At 56.4% G+C, this 16,193-nt stretch overlaps 2 protein-coding genes and 1 non-coding gene across 11 annotated transcripts in view; 1 reads left to right on the top strand and 2 right to left on the bottom strand.

Moving 5' to 3' along the window:
• Window positions 1–532: 532 nt before the first annotated feature.
• Window positions 533–14,060, bottom strand: G6PD (glucose-6-phosphate dehydrogenase). 3 transcript variants are annotated; one of them, XM_043895505.1, is made up of 14 exons: window positions 13,725–13,938; window positions 12,698–12,825; window positions 6,118–6,207; window positions 5,493–5,530; window positions 5,310–5,418; window positions 4,649–4,866; window positions 3,260–3,418; window positions 3,049–3,174; window positions 2,635–2,728; window positions 2,098–2,284; window positions 1,764–1,999; window positions 1,597–1,673; window positions 1,324–1,416; window positions 533–1,195 (listed from the first exon to the last, which is right to left on the bottom strand). In XM_043895505.1, exons 1-14 carry the CDS (start codon window positions 13,834–13,836, stop codon window positions 1,105–1,107), a joined length of 1,758 nt encoding a protein of 585 aa, XP_043751440.1. In that variant the 5' UTR covers window positions 13,837–13,938; the 3' UTR covers window positions 533–1,104. The 3 variants fall into 3 exon arrangements, with proteins under 3 accessions (XP_043751440.1, XP_043751442.1, XP_043751441.1); XM_043895507.1 differs by lacking the exon at window positions 13,725–13,938 and adding an exon at window positions 13,425–13,579; XM_043895506.1 differs by lacking the exon at window positions 6,118–6,207 and having other exon boundaries at window positions 13,725–14,060.
• TRNAC-GCA lies at window positions 3,943–4,014 on the bottom strand. The gene has a single exon. It is a non-coding gene; the product is annotated as a tRNA-Cys (tRNA).
• IKBKG (inhibitor of nuclear factor kappa B kinase regulatory subunit gamma) overlaps window positions 9,743–16,193 on the top strand; it is a 21,640-nt gene continuing 15,189 nt past the window's right edge. For 2 of the 7 annotated variants that reach the window (XM_043895509.1, XM_043895510.1), the window contains exon 1: window positions 14,065–14,587. In XM_043895509.1, coding sequence (XP_043751444.1) covers window positions 14,498–14,587 — 90 coding nt within the window. In that variant the 5' untranslated portion in view covers window positions 14,065–14,497. Of the gene's footprint in view, window positions 9,764–10,451; window positions 10,540–14,064; window positions 14,608–16,193 lie in introns of those variants that run through there. The other 5 variants (XM_043895513.1, XM_043895511.1, XM_043895512.1 and 2 more) reach the window with 5 other exon arrangements.

Here is a 16,193-nt window from a genome sequence, read left to right as displayed (position 1 = left end):
AGTTGAGATTAAGGTTATCCTGGGGGAGATCGGGCCTCCAGTCCAGGATGACTGGTGTCCTATTCAAGGGAGAAGCTTATGTGAAGACGGAGCCAGAGGCGGCCAGGCTCAAGGAAGCCAGCAGAGCCCCTGGAGGGGGCCTGCCCTTGGTCTCAGGCGCGAAGGCCAGCTGTGTGCCTCTCTGTGGTGTCAGGCTGTTGTGTGCCCTGGACTCGCCTGTCCTCCTTGGTTTCTGCCCCCAAGTCCCTTAGCTACTCCTTCCTAAATACTTTGTCATGGCAGGAGTGGAGGGGGGGTAAAGGAACATGACCTGTTCTTATGCCGCAAGTGGTCTTCTGACAAGATCCCATAGCTCGGTTGGGGCAGGATGTGTGGTCAGGGGCGGAGGTCACCCACGTGCCCACCCAACCCGGCGGCAAGGGAAGTGGGCGTTGGGGTGAGCTGATGCTGGGGACAGGGCAGGTGGGCAGGCAGCCGCAGGGTCGCCCCTCCACAGTCGCAGGAGGCAAGAAAGGACCCAGAGCCGGGTGGCTTAAGTTTGCTGATTTAATGGCACTTTGCTGCTTTCGCTTTTCCGGTGGCGAGGGTGCCACCTTGGGGCGGGGGGGGGGGGCGGGTTTGTGGGGGTGAGACGTGGCGGCTGTGGAGTGCTGAGTTATGGTGGTGGGGGGGCTAGGGGGGCACACAGATGTTCGGAGGGCCCAGCGCAGGGAGGGTGCTGGGCGGCATGGAGGTCCCTTTCACGGGGGGACCAGGAATGTGGAGTGGCGCCGAGATTAGGGGTGCGGGGGCTGCATCCCCGGCCTTCTGAGGACCTTGCCCCCGTCTTCCCCAACTATAGTCCTCCTCTTGCTTGCTCCGGGTGGCGGGGGGGCTCAGTTCCGGGGACACAGGCTGGCTGGGGCAGGGTGCGGGTGGGTTCACAGTGCTGGCTGGCCGAGGAATGTGATTGGGCTGAGGGGCGGGTGGGGGGGTGGCCCCAGCCCGGGGCAGGAATGTGGGGCTGGGGGCGGTGGTCCCGAGTCCTCTGGAGCTGGGTCTGGTGGGGGGTATGTGGAGGGAGAGAGGTGGGCGGGGCCAAGGCACATGGGAGGGGGAGCCGGCTCAGAGCTTGTGGGGGTTCACCCACTTGTAGGTGCCCTCGTACTGGAAGCCCACACGCTTCATCAGCTCGTCTGCCTCCACAGGGCCCCGGCTGGCAGGGGGATAGGTGGTGGGGAGCGGTGAGGGAGTCCTGAGCCCCAAGGTGCCCCCTTACCCCCCTGCCCCCGTCACCCCCCATCCACACCCTGTCTTGTCCCCCTCAACTCCTGCTAGACATACCTGCCATACACGTAAGGGATGGGCTGGGCCTTCTCACGTTCGATGTGGTGCAGCAGTGGAGTGAAGATTCGCCAGGCCTCCCGCAGTTCATCACTGAAGGGACAGGGGTGGGGATGGGAGGCCAGTGGGACCACGGAGGGAGAGGGATGGAGGAGGGAGAGGGAGGGTGTAGGGGGGAGGGAGGGGGATGAAGAGGGGGATGGTGGGTCAAGGGGATGGAGAGGGTACTGGAGAGGAGGGAGGGGGAGGAGAGAGGAGGGAGCCTTTCCTCACCTGCGTACGAAGTGCATCTGGCTCCCGCAAAAGACGTCCAGGATGAGGCGCTCGTAGGCGTCAGGGAGCTTCACATTCTGTGGGCAGGCCACAGGGTGTCACCAAGGTGCTGAGCCCTGCGGAGCCCTGGGCCGCCGCCCCTGCCCAGGGGGCAGGCAGGCGCCCACCTTGTATCGGTTGCCATAGGTCAGGTCAAGCTCCGACTCCTCGGGGTTGAAGAACATGCCGGGCTTCTTGGTCATCATCTTGGTGTACACAGCCTCATTGGGCTGCACGCGGATCACCAGCTCGTTGCGCTTGCACTGCTGCCGGAAGATGTCCCCGGCCACGTCACGGAACTGTAGGCGCACCTCGGCCTTGCGCTCGTTCAGGGCTTTGCCGCAGCGCAGGATGAAGGGCACCCCTGTGAGGAGACGGGGGATGGACACAGCCGGCTTTGGGGAGCGCTTGGCTGGCTGCAGGGGCCGGCTCCCATCCCCGCGGGGCGGCAGCACCACCTACCGTCCCAGCGCTCGTTCTCCACGTAGAGGACGGCGGCCGCAAAGGTGGCCGTGGTAGACCCACGGGGCACCGTGGGGTCATCCAGGTACCCTTTGGTGGCCTCCCCCTCTCCGTCGGGGTTCCCCACATACTGGCCCAGGACCACGTTGCTCGCCTGCACCTCTGAGATACATTTCAACACCTTGACCTACACGAGAGCCGGGAAGACAAAGCCCTTGGGTAAAGAGGACACTGGGTGCCAGGGAGCCATGTTAACGCCCAGGAGTGGCCTTCCTGGATGGGTGAGTGGCCCCGATAGTCAGGAGGTGTCCTGTGTGCAGCTTTGCTCCTGCTGCCAAAGCCAGGCTTCAGGCTCTGTCCCACGAGGGCTCTCTGGGACCACCTCACCCCACCCTTGCTTCTTCTCCAGGAGAAGCCTGGTCACATGGCCCTGCCAGTTCTCTGACAGGCTGCCCACCTCCTGGCCCAGGGCATCTGGTGCTCAGGATGGGTGACTAGGGAAAGGGGGCTGGGCAGGGAGGGGGCGGCCCCACCTACCTTCTCATCACGCACGTCATCCGAGTCGGTGGAGGCAGGCTTCTCCATGGCCACCAGACACAGCATCTGCAGGAGGTGGTTCTGCATCACGTCCCTGGGGGCAGGAAGGAGTGAGGTGTGAGCTCCCTTAGCCCCTCCCTGTCGGCCACCTTCCGGGCACTCAGGGCCTCAAACTTGGCCTTCCAGCAACCAGCAGTGAGCTTCCTTCCTGATCCCCAATGTCTGCCAGGTCCCCTTAAGTAAAGGTAGAAGACAGTGACCCCACCCTTTACAGTCCCCACTGACTGCTCAGACCCTCATGCTGCCCAACTTGAACCTTGGGGGGCCAGGAACCCAGAGTGGGGCGGGGGGACCTGCAGGGGAGTGGGATGGTGCCTGTGCCCAGCTCCCCAGATAAGGGAGCTGGGCTCTCACCGGATGATCCCAAATTCATCAAAGTAGCCCCCACGACCCTCAGTGCCAAAGGGCTCTTTGAAGGTGAGGATGACGCAGGCGATGTTGTCCCGGTTCCAAATGGGCCCGAAGATCCTGTTGGCAAACCTGGGGTAGGGGCACATAGAGGCTGACTGTGCATCAGAAAGGGGCTGCCCAGGACCCCTAGGCCCCAGCCCCGGCCCCAGCGCACCTCAGCACCATGAGGTTCTGGACCATCTCTTTGCCCAGGTAGTGGTCGATGCGGTAGATTTGGTCCTCACGGAACAGGGAAGAGATGTGGTTGGACAGTCGGTCGGAGCTCTGCAGGTCCCTCCCGAAGGGCTTCTCCACGATGATGCGGTTCCAACCTCTGTGAGAGCCCAAAACTGCATCACCCTCCCTGGGTGGGGGGCAGGGCTCAGCATCCAATCCCTGTCCACCCTCCATTCCCTAGGGAGTGAAGGCAGAGACTCCCCGCCTCCTCTCAGCAGTCAGCTGGGCCAGCCAAGTTCTGCAGGGATGGGTCTCCTCCAGGCTCTGCCCAGAGGACACCCCTTCTAATTCCCAGTCCTCGGCTCAAAGCTTCCTTGGAAGCCTTCTAGCCTGACCAGCAGGCGAGTAGGAGGAGCGCCTCCTGCCCTCTCTGCTCCCTCCTGGCAATGCAGGGGTCCTGTGGGGTCTGGGGGTGCCCTGAGCTAGTGGGGAAATAGGGGGAGGGGATACCAAAGGCAAAGCTCCCCCTGAGAGTTTGAACCTGGGGAAGTAAGTGTTAGTTGCTCAGTCGTGCCCAACTCTTTGTGACCCCATGGACTGCAGGCCACCAGGCTCCTCTGTCCATGAGATTTTCCAGAGAAAGATACTAGAGTGGGTCGCCATGTCCTTCCCTAGGGGATCTTCCCCACCCAGGGATCGAACCTGGGTCTCCTGCACTGCAGGCAGATGCTTTACCGACTGAGCTACAAGGGAAGCCCCCTTTATCCTAACGGAGAGTTAATGCGGCCATTCCACATCCAAACCTGGGACAAAGTGAAACAGACACGGCCCTGGCTTGAGAGACATAAGCAAGCACACAGGTGCTACTGTGTCACAGGCAGCAGGGTTCCCATGGAGCAACACCGCCCCCTGGTGGTGGTCGAGGAGACCGTGGGAAGTGCCAAAAGCCTGAGAGTGAGCCATCAGCCGCGAAAGTTTCGCGGAGCAATGCTACCACCTCGTGGTGGTTGAGGGGACCGTGGGAAATGCCGAGAGCCTGAGAATAAGCCGGCAGCAGTGAAAAAGTTTCGTGGAGCAACACTACCACCTTGTGGTGTTAGTCGGGACTGCTGCCAGGGACAGTGGGATTTCTGCGAGCTGACCCTGAGGGTCTATATAGGGATCTGGATGGTAGATAAGGGTGTGAGCATTTTTGGGGAACTTCCAGAAAACGGAAAATGCCCATTCTCTGCAGACTGAACTCATGGAAGTAAACCAGGGACATCTATCTTTTTCAGACTCCCTAGGCCGGTTGGCCCCGTGGGCTTTGCTTAGCTTGCTGGGGCAGGTCGCACCAGGGTAGGGCACACCCTGGAGGCAGGAAGGGAGGGAGAAAGACCAGCCTTACGTATGGCTCATGCAGGTCTCGTGGATGTTTTTGGTGACAGCCTCGTAGACAGTTGGGGGCAAGGCCAGGTAGAAGAGGCGGTTGGTCTGTGTGCCCTGATGAAGGGCATTTATGTGGCTGTTGAGGCGCTCGTAGGAGGCGGCGTCATCATACTGGCCGGCCACGTAGGAGTTGCGGGCAAAGAACTCCTCCAGCTTGGACTTCTCCTCCGGGGTAGCCTGGGCAACACGGACACAAGGATCTTGGCCCCCTGCCCTTCCTCTCCTGTGAGCCCACAGGCAGAGTGGGCTCCCTGAGAGGTCAGCCATCCTAGCCTCGCACTGGGGTCACTTACAGCTCCAGCTCTGCATGCCCATGGGGGTGGTGGGTGGGGGCCTCATTGCCCTAAGACAGAAGCCAGAGTCCAGCAAATTGGGACCTGGGAGAAAGCCCTCTCTCCAAAGTCATGCCACCCAAGTACTGTGTGTTGAGAGAAGGTAGGCATCTCCATGTTTGAGAGGTCACAGGGTACAGTGGGAAGGAAGTGGTGAGCCCAGGTCATAGGGGGCTGGGAGGTGCCAGGGAAGTGGTGGCCTGGCACAGGAGGGGTGGGACAAAGGGCCTCTGTGATGGGACAGGGAGAGGGGGTGTGCCATCTGCCGAGACTCCAGAAGCCACTCACTTTGAAGAAGGGCTCGCTCTGCTTGCGGATGTCAGCCACTGTGAGGCGGGAGCGGGCATAGCCCACGATGTAGGTGTCTTCGGGCAAAAGGCCATCCCGGAACAGCCACCTGAGGGCAGAGCACGGCTGTGGCAAGGGCGAGGGGGCACGGGGCCTCAGGGGGCGGTGGGGACACAGGCTTACCAGATGGTGGGGTAGATCTTCTTCTTGGCCAGGTCCCCCTGAGGCAGAGAAACAGGTGTGGTTAGGAGCTGAGGACATGCCCCAGATCACCCCCATGGGGGGAGACCTGTGCACTCTTGTCCTGCCCGCTGTGTGCAGCCTGAGCTGCTTGAACTGGGGCCCAGTCTAGCCCTTGACCCTGGCCTGGAGTACCTGCACATTGCTGGGGGGCACCTTAAGGGAAAGAGACCTCATGCTGGCCAGGAGATAACCCATTAACCTGCTGGTCCCGTGATCCAGAGACTCGTCTTGTGGTTGAATGGGCAAAACCAAAACCAACACAAGAAGCCTGCTTCTAAAGAGCTCATGGGCTAAAGAAAATACTAGACTCACTGGAACTGAATGGCATTGGAAGTAGCACGTGACAAAACTGAGGTATGACTTTAAATGCTTATGTTAGCAAAAAAAAAAAAAAAAAGAATGGCTCAAAGCTGATGAACTCAGCATTTAACTGAGAAAGTTCGAAAAGACCATCCATTGTCGCTCGGTCATGTCCGACTCTTTGCGACCCCATGGACTGCAGCCCGTCAGGCTCTGCTGTCCATGGAATGCGCCAGGCAAGGATACTGGAGTGGGTAGCCGTTACCTCCTCCAGGAGATCTTCCTGGCTCAGGGATTGAACCCAAGTCTCCTGCATTGCAGGCAGATTCTTTACTACTGAGCCACCAGGGAAGCCCTAGAAAATAGACAGCAAAATTTAAAAGCCAAACAAATTACAAGGCAGGAAACACTGCAAAGTAAAAATGAATAAAATGGAAAACAAGCCAAAAGAACAGCTCAACAAAGCCCCATTTTGGTTTTTGAAAAAGACTAATTAAATTAATTCAAACAGACCCCTGGGCAAGATTGCTTTTTAAAAAGTTACTAAGAATCATGGGGGCAGTGGGACAAAACTACTGACAGGAAAGACCGCAGAGGGTTTTGTGAACAACCTTATCCCACATCTCACAAGTTATATGAAATGGACACTTTTCTGGAAAATTCCAATATACCACAATGGAGCGAGTGACTTGGGGAGGTAATGGTCATTATGGAGACAGGATGATGTTCACACCCTTCCCAGCAAGCCCAGCTCGGCCCCTGACAACCACCCCTGACAGAGACAGCTCTGCCAATAGGTCTCACAAAATGCCACGGACAGAGACCACCAGTCGGAGGCAAAGCCTGACTGGGGAGCCAAGCTGCGTGGTGGCCCTGGGACCCTGCGGCCAGAGAGGCTGAGAAATGCGCACAGGTGGTCCCTAGCCTATCTCATCAAGAACACAGATACAGGTGCAAACAGTTCTGCAGGAGATACCAGAAAACCCAACCCTGCAATGTCAAACATGGAGTATGTCCGAACTAAGTTGGGATCATCCTGCAAGTGAAAGCTTGGTTTGATACTGAAAAGCAAAAAAAAAAAAAAAAAAAAAAAATCATTAACATTCACTACATGAACAGATTAGAGGAAAAAAAGCTCTAAGTCATATGTCTACTCCTTTAGAGTCTTTAATCTAGGAACCTTGTTAAAACTCACCAGACGGATATTAAATGTTCCAGAAATTTAAACACCTAGCATGATAGGACCTTTTCCCAGACTAGGCATAAAAGGGAACTTTCTCACCTTGCTAAGCAGCCCCTGTTAAAAACTCCACAAACATCATATACTGTAGGGAAAGGTTGAAATAATCCTCTTTCAACAACCAGGAGCAAGAAAAGAGGGCCTGTCTTTGGCTCTTTACTCAACACCCCAACAGAAGCCCCACCAGCGGCAGGCAGAGAACAAGACACATGACAAGGTGGGAAGGAAGTGTCATGCAGGCCTGGTCTCTAGCTGACCACCTGTCCATTTAAAGAAAGAAAACCACTTGAAACTAAGCTTTATGCCAATTATTACAATTAATGAGATTTTAGGTTTGAAAAAGTTAGTAGATGGCAGTAGAAACAGATTTCTTAGCTAGGACACAGAGTGCAGTAACTGGAAAAGTGGATGAATGAAGGCTTGAGCAAAATTAGAAACTCTTGGTCATCATAAGACACTATTAAGAAGATGAATTGGGAAACAAAACAAAACAAAACACAAGATGAATAGACAAGCCACAGACTGGGAGAAAACATTCACCACATGTAGTATCTAGAATATATAACCCACTCCCCTCAATATCATGAAATGTGTTAAATGCCACTGGTTAGTACACTTGAACGTGGTTAAAAAGGTCAATTAAAAAGAAAAAAACCCACTCTACAACAAAACAGAAAAAGAATTCAAGATCGGTAAAGGCTTGACCACATACTTCACAAGATGAATCGATGGTTACTAAACACACAAGAAAGTGTTCAAGATGACCAGTTGTCACAAAAATACAAATTAAACCACAGTGAGATTCAGCTTGACCCTCACCTGGAAGGTTGTAATCTGAAAAAAACTAACCCCATCTGGTGTTGGAGGTGGTGTGGAGCAAACACTTGCACCAAGGTTCACAGCAGCCATAATTCCCAATAGCCCTGAGCTGGGACACAGTGAAAGGCCATCAACAGGGAATGGACAAGCTGGATATCCACACAGTGGGACACCAACTCAGCAATACCAAGGGATGAGCCAGGGGGATACCCTGGTGGTCCAGTGGTTAGGACTCCACCACATGGGGTTTCGGGTTCGATCCCTGGTCGGGGAACTAAGATCCTGCAAGCTGCGCAGGAGACAAGAACAAAGATTACAAACCAAGAAAAAAGGGATGAGCCAGTGACCTACTCAGCACAAGCGATTCTCAGAACCAGAATGCTGGACACACAAGACTCAACACCCTGAGTCCATTTAAGGGAAGCTTTAGAAAAGGCAAAACAGAGCCACAGTGACAGAAGTGAGTCCAGAGCAGGAGGTGGACTGGCTGGGGAGATGGAAACGTTGTCTCTGGTTATAAAGGTCGGAACTGATTGGACAGAAAAGATGTCTTTTGATGTATGTGAATGTTGCCTACACATAAAAAGACTGAAAAGAAGAACTGAGCAGATGGCGGCCCTGGCTGCGTATCACGCTTGCTGTTGACTGTGTGAAACTTTCCAAGATAACGGCAAGTGTGTGAAGACACAGCAACTGTGAGCAACAATGTGGTCATCCCACGAAGTCACCCAGTCCCTCTCTCCAGGCCGGTTTAGCTGCCATAGCTGCAGCCACATGTTTGCTTTTGGTGACCTGACAAAGGAATTCTCCACTCTGGGTGGAAGAGGTGGTGAGCCTGAGCATGGCCTGGGTGCAGAGCAGACACCCTTTCATGCCCCCTGCCCTGACATCAGTGAGGGCTGCTGGGCAGAGCTGTTAGATTCACCCCAGGTAGGAAAACCATCTCCAGGGGTGAGGACCTGAGGCTTCAGGGCAAAATGACCCTTTAGGAGTCACGTCAGCACTGGACGTGGTAACATCTGTGGACTGTTGCAGAGAGGAGCTCCAGGACCAGAACCGATTGCAACCTGTACCCCTAGATGGGCCGTGAGGAAAGTACTCGGGGAGCTACCAGGTAGGCGAGTCCCCCTCTGGCTGGGGGCGAGGACGGGCCACTTTTGAGGTTTGCATGCTCAGTCCCCGTTTGTGGCTTCACCCTCTGTCTCCTGGGCCAAGCCGGCACCTGCATGTGAACGAGTCTACATGTTTGTTCCAGTCCAGGTCTTGGCTAGTGTCCAGCCCACATGGGCCAGTATCTCTCCACCACCTCTGGACTCCAGCGGAACCTGGAGTGCTCCAGTGGGTGGCTCCCAAACCAGGGTGCCCTGTGTCGCAGCCCCTGCCCCCTGTCTGCCAGCCGCTCAAAACTGATTGCCAAGGGCTCTGGAGCAGGGCCCCCTCCTGCTGGCCACCTTCCCTGGGAAGCCCGGAGACAGCAGCACCTCAAGGTTGGTCTCTGACCCCCGGCTGGGGTCTCCCTGGAGCCCAGCTGCAACCCTATGGCCCCTCTCCTCCCAGTGCCCAGCAGTGCCCGCTTTCTGCCACCCCCCTCCTGTCGTGGGGCTCCAGCAGGAGAAGCCATCAGTCCCCCATCAGTGGTCACCTCCCGGCCTGCCTGGCCCAGAGGAATGTTTGCTTCCGATCAAATTCCAGTAGGCCAGTGTCCCGTCTGCTGAGTCACGGCGCCCCACACCAGTCTGCCCTCACTGGTCCCTTCGGGATTAGCAAGGGGTGGAACCTGCTTGCCTTGTTCAGCTCAGCCCTGCCACCAGCAGCCTGGGGCTCTGAGTCACTCACCCGAGGGAGAAGTGAGGTAGGAACTGGACTGGTGGGGGGGCGCAGAGGCCTAGGGGGCCCCCCCTACCCAGGAGCCTGGGCCTGATTGATCTGCCAGAAGTAACGTGGGCCGAGAGCACAGCACTCGCGGGGTCTGGAGGAATCTGGGGCCATGTGGTGACTTAGCAGGAGCAGGGCCTGCTGCAGATTTCCAGCCACTTACATCTGGCCTGCCAGCACCCCGATCTTATCTCATGTCTCCAGCTTAAGGAGCCCTCGGTCTCACAGGGTTTTAGGGTGGAGCACACGGAAGTAGAACTGGGGAGGCTGGGCAGGGGTGGGCTCTATCACCCTCGGGTCAAGGATCTGCTCAGCCTCCCTTCTGGGCCGCGGGGCTCATGACTCATCAGCCCTTTGGGGGAGCGTCAGAGTCATCATGACACAGCAGGAATCTTATTGCCCCCGGAGGAGAGGCGGCCCAGAAGCACCCCCAGAGGAGAGAGGGCCCGGGTCCTCCAGCTCAGCCCTGGCAGGACCCCATCTCCAGGATGGGCCCTGGAGCACTCATCAAGCCCATGGCCCAGATGGGGAAACTGAGGCCCAGAGGCGAAGGCTGCCCTGCGGACCCTGCAGTGAGCCACTTCTGCCTGAGGGGGGCTCCTCAGCCTGTTCTTTCTCTCATCCCAGTCGCTTTCTCTGTTTCCGCTGGGGGTTAGAGTGGCTCCAGTCCGGCAGGCCCAGGGTTCCTCTCTCAACACCAGTCTGGAAGGAGAAATGGGTTCTCGGGTTCCAGAAGACTCCAGACCAGGTCCAGTAAGTTTCTCCACTGCCCTCCTACTGAGGGTGGGAGTCCAGAGGAGGGAGCAGGGAGCGGCTGCAGCTGCAAGGCCATCGGGTCTGGCCAGCCTTCGGACGGGGAGGAACCTGGGCGCGTGCTGGATGCGGGTTGGGCAAGGCCGGCAGGGAGGAGAGCAGTGGAGGACAGCTCATCCTTTTTGGAATCGCAGGCTCTGCTCCAAGGCCCTGGCTCTGCGGGTCTTGGCGCCTCTCAAGGCCAGGGGCGTGAAGGCCTGGCAGTGTTTGCTGTCACACGCGCTCACCTTGGGGCCCAGCCCCCAGGCACGGCTCCCACGTTGTGGGGGGGGGGGGCCTCAGGGCAGGTGCCTGCTGTGCTGCGGAGAACTCCCTGGTCTCCCAGAGAAGCAGGTTTGTTCTGCCAGCCTGCCTCCCACACATCCCAGCAGGAAGGGGAGAAATAAAACAACAACAAAAAAAGGTTCTTCTTCCTAAGCCCTGGTCCTCCCCCGGCCCCGCCCTGCCTGGCTGCAGCCGGCACTTCCCCTTTCTGCCCTAGAAGCCTCTGCTGATTGCTCTTGGAGCAGAGAAGAGCAAAGGGGAACTGCTTGTATTGCAAAGAAACAGTGTTGCCCAACGTCAAGGCTGCCACATATGAAGGCAGGGAGGAGTCACTGAATCGGCTCAGCAGAGCCCCAGGGGCCCTTGGTGCTCCAAAGACTTCTATTGCCAAGTGGAGACCGCGGGGTTGAGAGAGGAGGAGACACTTGGCCCAGGCCACAGAACACACTTGGATGCTCTCAGTGAGGTGTTTAATCGGAGTTGAAGGTCTGGGGTCATAGGCCATTTACTGAGGCCGGGGACCCTCTGCTGGAGTGTCTTGGGACAGGCTGGGATGGGGCTGGGGGAAGGAGGAAAAATAATCCCAAGTAACTTTCTTTGTCAACCTATTTCTTGGACCAAGTCCCAGGTGTTAAGGTTTCTGGCTCCTCTAAGGGACGAGGCTGGGGCCAGGGTGGGGGCTAAGCTGCCCCTTGTGTGCCCCTCCTGGGCACCCTACAGTCTTGGGGTGATAAGACGGTCAGGGGAGAGTTTCAGGCAGCCTTCCCTTCCACCAGCACAGCCCTCCTCACTCCACAAAGCCCCCTGCTCTGCATTCTGGCTCTTTTTCCAAGTTCTGACCAAAATCACACAACTGGCAGGAAGCATGTTCTGCAAAGGGTGTTGGCCTGTTACGATACATGAATGAAGAGCCAAATTCCTCCAGAGCTGAGGGGACAGGGTGTGGAAGGGACAGAGAGGCCATGCCTGCCCTGTGAAGAAAGAGCTCACTAGCTTGGTGGAGCTCTCGCTTCAGGTTTATACAGTAAGTCACCAGCAGAGATGCTCGTAATCCCAGGGAGCAGATTCTCAGTCCCGTCCAGGGTGCAAAGTTTCCCTTCGAGATGAAATGTTGACAGTGTTCCAGCCCTTTCTCATGTCTTGCCACCGAGTTGATCTTATTTCCACGTGGCACACAGAGGGAGTGCTTTTAGTCGGGGAGGAGGGCCAGTCATGGCTCTCCGAGGACCCACCCACCCTCTCATGTTCCGTCACCCCCGACATGTATGGTCAGCATGCTCTGTTTCTGCCTTTGCTTCTAGTCTCTGGCCTTTCTGATCACAGCAAAGTGGCAGTTCCACTAGCTGGACAATGGGGCTGGTCTCAGCTCCTCGGGAGGCCTTGGAAGTCAGGGCAAAGAGATGGGGTTTCAAGAAGGGTCAAGTGTGTGTCCTCAGGGAGCTTGAGGGTAGACAGACAAGGTAGAGATTGGGCCCTGGATCCTACCTTTGGCACTGACTGTGTGACATCTGTCAAGTCAGAAACATGTTTGGAAAACATCCTTCTGGAATGGACTGCTTCCCCTGTTTACCTGTCTTCCCTGTGGAGAAGGAAGTCCAACCAGATAGTCTTGAAGGGCCTCCCAGCTCCAGGACAGAGGTCTACACTCAATGGATACACACGCACTTCAGAAATGCCTCATGGTGTGTGTACACTGGGTGGTAACCGGTTGACAGCGGCCCCTGAGCAGGAGCAAGAGCCCGAGGGGCCCAGTGGCAAGCAGTTGGGAAACCACAGGCACCGTGAGGTCCCTTCTGCTGCTTTTAAGCTGTGGGGCTTGGTAGGGGAGACTCACCGATGCACCCATGATGATAAAGATGTGGGTATCGGCCTGATGGAAGTCATCACCCTGGTACAGCTCTTCTCGCAGGATCCCGCACACCTGGGTCCGGCTCAGAGCCACCTGCTCTGCCATGGCGCTCTCTAGTGAAGGAAAAACTCAGTTGACAAGGCAGGAGCTGAGAAGAGCACTGAGAAGCTGGTCCCTTTCTGGAGGGGTCCTTTGGGCTCTCCTCCAGCAGATGTTTCATTACTGAAACCACTGACTGTGAATACCCGGGGAGCAGGATGTTCAGGAGATTAGAAACTGCTGGCCCTGGGCTCCGGCCATCCTCTCTGGGCAACCTTCTTCCGTGGTGTATATTACAAAATGACCCAAAGCATTACTGGATTCTTACTAGGGCCTCAGCTCTGGGGCGACTGAGTAAAACGCCGCTGGAGCAGCATACGATCTGCCTAAGACCATGTCGCCCAGAATGCAGGCAGAAACTCCACAATGAGCTGGAGCATGCGAGGCGTGCGAGGTAGTGCAGCTGATGGGAGTGTTGCTCCAGCCCTCCTCCTGCCACGCTGGGCAGACCCCCCAGCAAGTCCCTGGCCCTCTCGGGGTCTCTGTCTCCTCGGGGGTCCCATGAGGGCAACGCAGGGTACCAGGAGTTCGGTTACACCCTCTGGATTTTGCCCCGTTCCCAAGTCTGGGCAATCAAAGTGCCTCGCAGCACCGCGACCGCCCACTCGGTTACCTGTGCTTCGCCGCTCTCACCCGACACGCCCGCAGACCCCGAGTCCCCGGCCGTTTCCCCGGGCTGTGCCCCGCCAGCCCATTTAACCGGCGGGGGCGGGAACCCGGGCTGAGCTGACCGGCCTCAGGCGAGATACGGGGGTGTGGCCTCCGCAGGCCCCTCCCTCGTGGGGCGGGGAGGGTCGAGGGCGCGGGCAGGTGCGCGCGCATCCCGGCCAGGCCGGGGCCCTCCCCCCACCTCGGGCCCTCCCCCCGCTCCGCGTGGAGGCCCCAGCCCTGGCCCGCCCTGCCCCTCGAGCACCTGCGCCGGCCGCTGAGCCGCGGGCCGCCTGCTGTCTCAGCTGCGGCTGCGCCGTGTCCCCGCTACCTCGCGAGTCCGCCTGCAGCTCCCCGCAGCTCGCCCGCGTCCCCATCCCTGGCCCGACCCCGCCCCTAGAGTCCGGCTTTCGGCGCGGGGCCCCGGGGAGGTCCTGCGCAGGTCTCCACTTCCGCCAGCTGCTTGACCCCGCCCCTTGACCCTTTGGTGGGTGGGGTCTTCTGCAGCTCCGTCCCTTCGCCGGACAGGTCGCCGGAGCAGGTCAAACCGGCCCTCTTAGATAATAGCCTCGTCGTGGTTCCAACCCTAGCGGGGGGCGGGGGGGAACGGCCAAACGTCTGGTGGCTGGGTGCCGCCCCTGCTGGACAGACAAGGAGGAATGCAGGTCGCGACGCTAATTACTGGGGAATGTCCCACAGGCCAACCAACGCTGTCAGGTTCAGGTTTCTGTCTTGGGCAGCCTCCTTTGTACCTTCCGTTGGCCGGTCGGGCAGGGGCGGGACCTGAGCCTTTTACTTCCGGATCCCACAGCTTAGACACCGGAAGCCGGAAGTGAGAAATTGGCAGCGGGAGAAGGGAAGGGCTACAGCGGAACCCGGATTTTCTCGGAGGCCGGGGGTCCGAGGAACGCTCGGGGCCCGCTGTTGCCGCCCTTCTCACGTCGGACCGACTCAGCTGACAGGTGTGGCCCTCTTCCGAAGACAGGGTATCATCGGTGGGCGTTCTGCCGCCTCCGATACCGCCCCCGCCCCCCCCGGATGACCAGGCTTCTCCCTCTTGTTCGGTCCGGCCGGGTTCTGCTGCGCACTTCCAGAACACCGGTGGAGGCAGGCCGATTGAGGACTCAGGTTACTTTGGCGGCGAGCGGGTTTGTTTCCGCCTTTTCTTCCTCCGCCAGCGCGTCTTGTCCACACCCCTAGTTTGTGAATGACTCTTATAGGTCGGAGACATTTTCTGTTCATCGTCTGTGCATTTCAGGTTAAAGTTCTTTAAAAAGGCGTCAAATATGACTTGCCGACTAAGTATTTTACCTCATGTGCATCATTTTGCTCCTTTGCAAAACGATGAGTGTCTCCTGGATCTCGTATCTTCTGTGACTTGGGGATGAATGAGCCATCCTGACATGTTCAGTAACTCAGTAACGAGGCCGCTATACCTGGAGTAGAGTGAGCGAGGAGAATACTTAAGAGTGGAAGCCGGTTTGATTCCTGGGTCGGGAAGGTCCTCTCGAGAAGGGATAGGCTACCCATTCCAGTATTCTTGGGCTTCCCTGGTGTCTCAGTTGGTAAAGAATCCGCCTGCAATGTGGGAGACCTGGGTTCGATCCTGGGTTGGGAAGATCCCCTGGAGAAGGGAAAGGCTACCCAGTCAAGTATTCTGGCCTGGAGAATTCCATGAACTGTACAGTCCATGGGGTCGCAAAGAGTCGGACACAACTGAGCGACTTTCACTTTAATGGGAGAACAGATAGTGCATGGCCTTGTAGGTAGTGGTAGGGACTTTGGGTTTTAAGCTGTTGGCAATGAGGATCTATGATAGGGATCCCAGCAGAGGAGGGATGTGATCAGAATCACCTTTTAGGCTGACTGGTCTGGCACAGTGGGGAGAACTGACTATGGGGGTGGCACGTGTAGGAGCCAGGTGACTTTTAGGAGGTTATTACAGTAATTACGTGAACGTTGATATTACTTTTATCATTTTATTGTGTAAAATTTCAAAGGCGTAGAAAAGTAGAATGGTCTAGTAAATTCAATGTACTCACTTCCCAGCTTCAACAGTTACCAACTCGTGGCTATTTTTAATTCATACTCCTCAAAAACAGCTTTGTTGAAATATAATTCACATTGTCATCCAAATATCATCCAATATCATCCAAATATCATCCTCGCAAATCATCCATTTAAAGTATACACTTCACTGGTTTTTCAGTGCATTCACAGACTTACACAACTATCACCATTAATTCCAGAACATTTTCATCACTCCAAAAAGAAACCCCATAAACTTCAGCCATCACTCTCACCACACCATCTACCCCTGCTCTAAGCATCCACTAGTCTTTCTGTCTCTATGTATTTACCTATTCTGGACATTTCACGTAAGTGGAATCATAATATGTGGTCTTTTATGAGTTGTTTCTTTTTATTAGCATAATGTTGCAGCGTGGGAGTGTGCTAGATTTTGTCTGTTTATCAGTTGATAAACATCTGGGTCATTTCCACTCTGGCTGTTAGGAGTAATGCTGCTACAAACATTCCTGTGCGGACATGAGTTTTCATTTCTTTTAGGTAGATACGTAGGAGTTCACCCATTATTTAGAACCAAACCCAGACACCATGTGATTTCTTTCATAAACATTTCCGTGTGCATCTCTAATAAATGACTTTGAAAGAAACATAACCACCCCAGCACTATCACATGTAAAAGAGTACCATTACCTGCTAAGTGTCATCA

The sequence above is a fragment of the Cervus elaphus genome, chromosome X, assembly GCF_910594005.1.
Source record: "Cervus elaphus chromosome X, mCerEla1.1, whole genome shotgun sequence".
Taxonomy (NCBI): Eukaryota; Metazoa; Chordata; class Mammalia; order Artiodactyla; family Cervidae; genus Cervus; species Cervus elaphus.
Note: the sequence above shows the minus strand (reverse complement) of the source record. Positions and strands in the feature narration are given on the sequence as shown.

Excerpts from the sequence above, each read along its gene's own strand:
- G6PD (XM_043895505.1), bottom strand. The coding sequence starts at position 13,836 with ATGGGGACGCGGGCGAGCTGCGGGGAGCTGCAGGCGGACTCGCGAGGT. Across the intron at positions 4,867-5,309 it reads AGAGCGAGCCCTTCTTCAAA|GCTACCCCGGAGGAGAAGTC; the intron begins GTGAGTGGCTTC and ends CGTGTTGCCCAG. Across the intron at positions 2,729-3,048 it reads GATGAATTTGGGATCATCCG|GGACGTGATGCAGAACCACC; the intron begins GTGAGAGCCCAG and ends TCCTGCCCCCAG.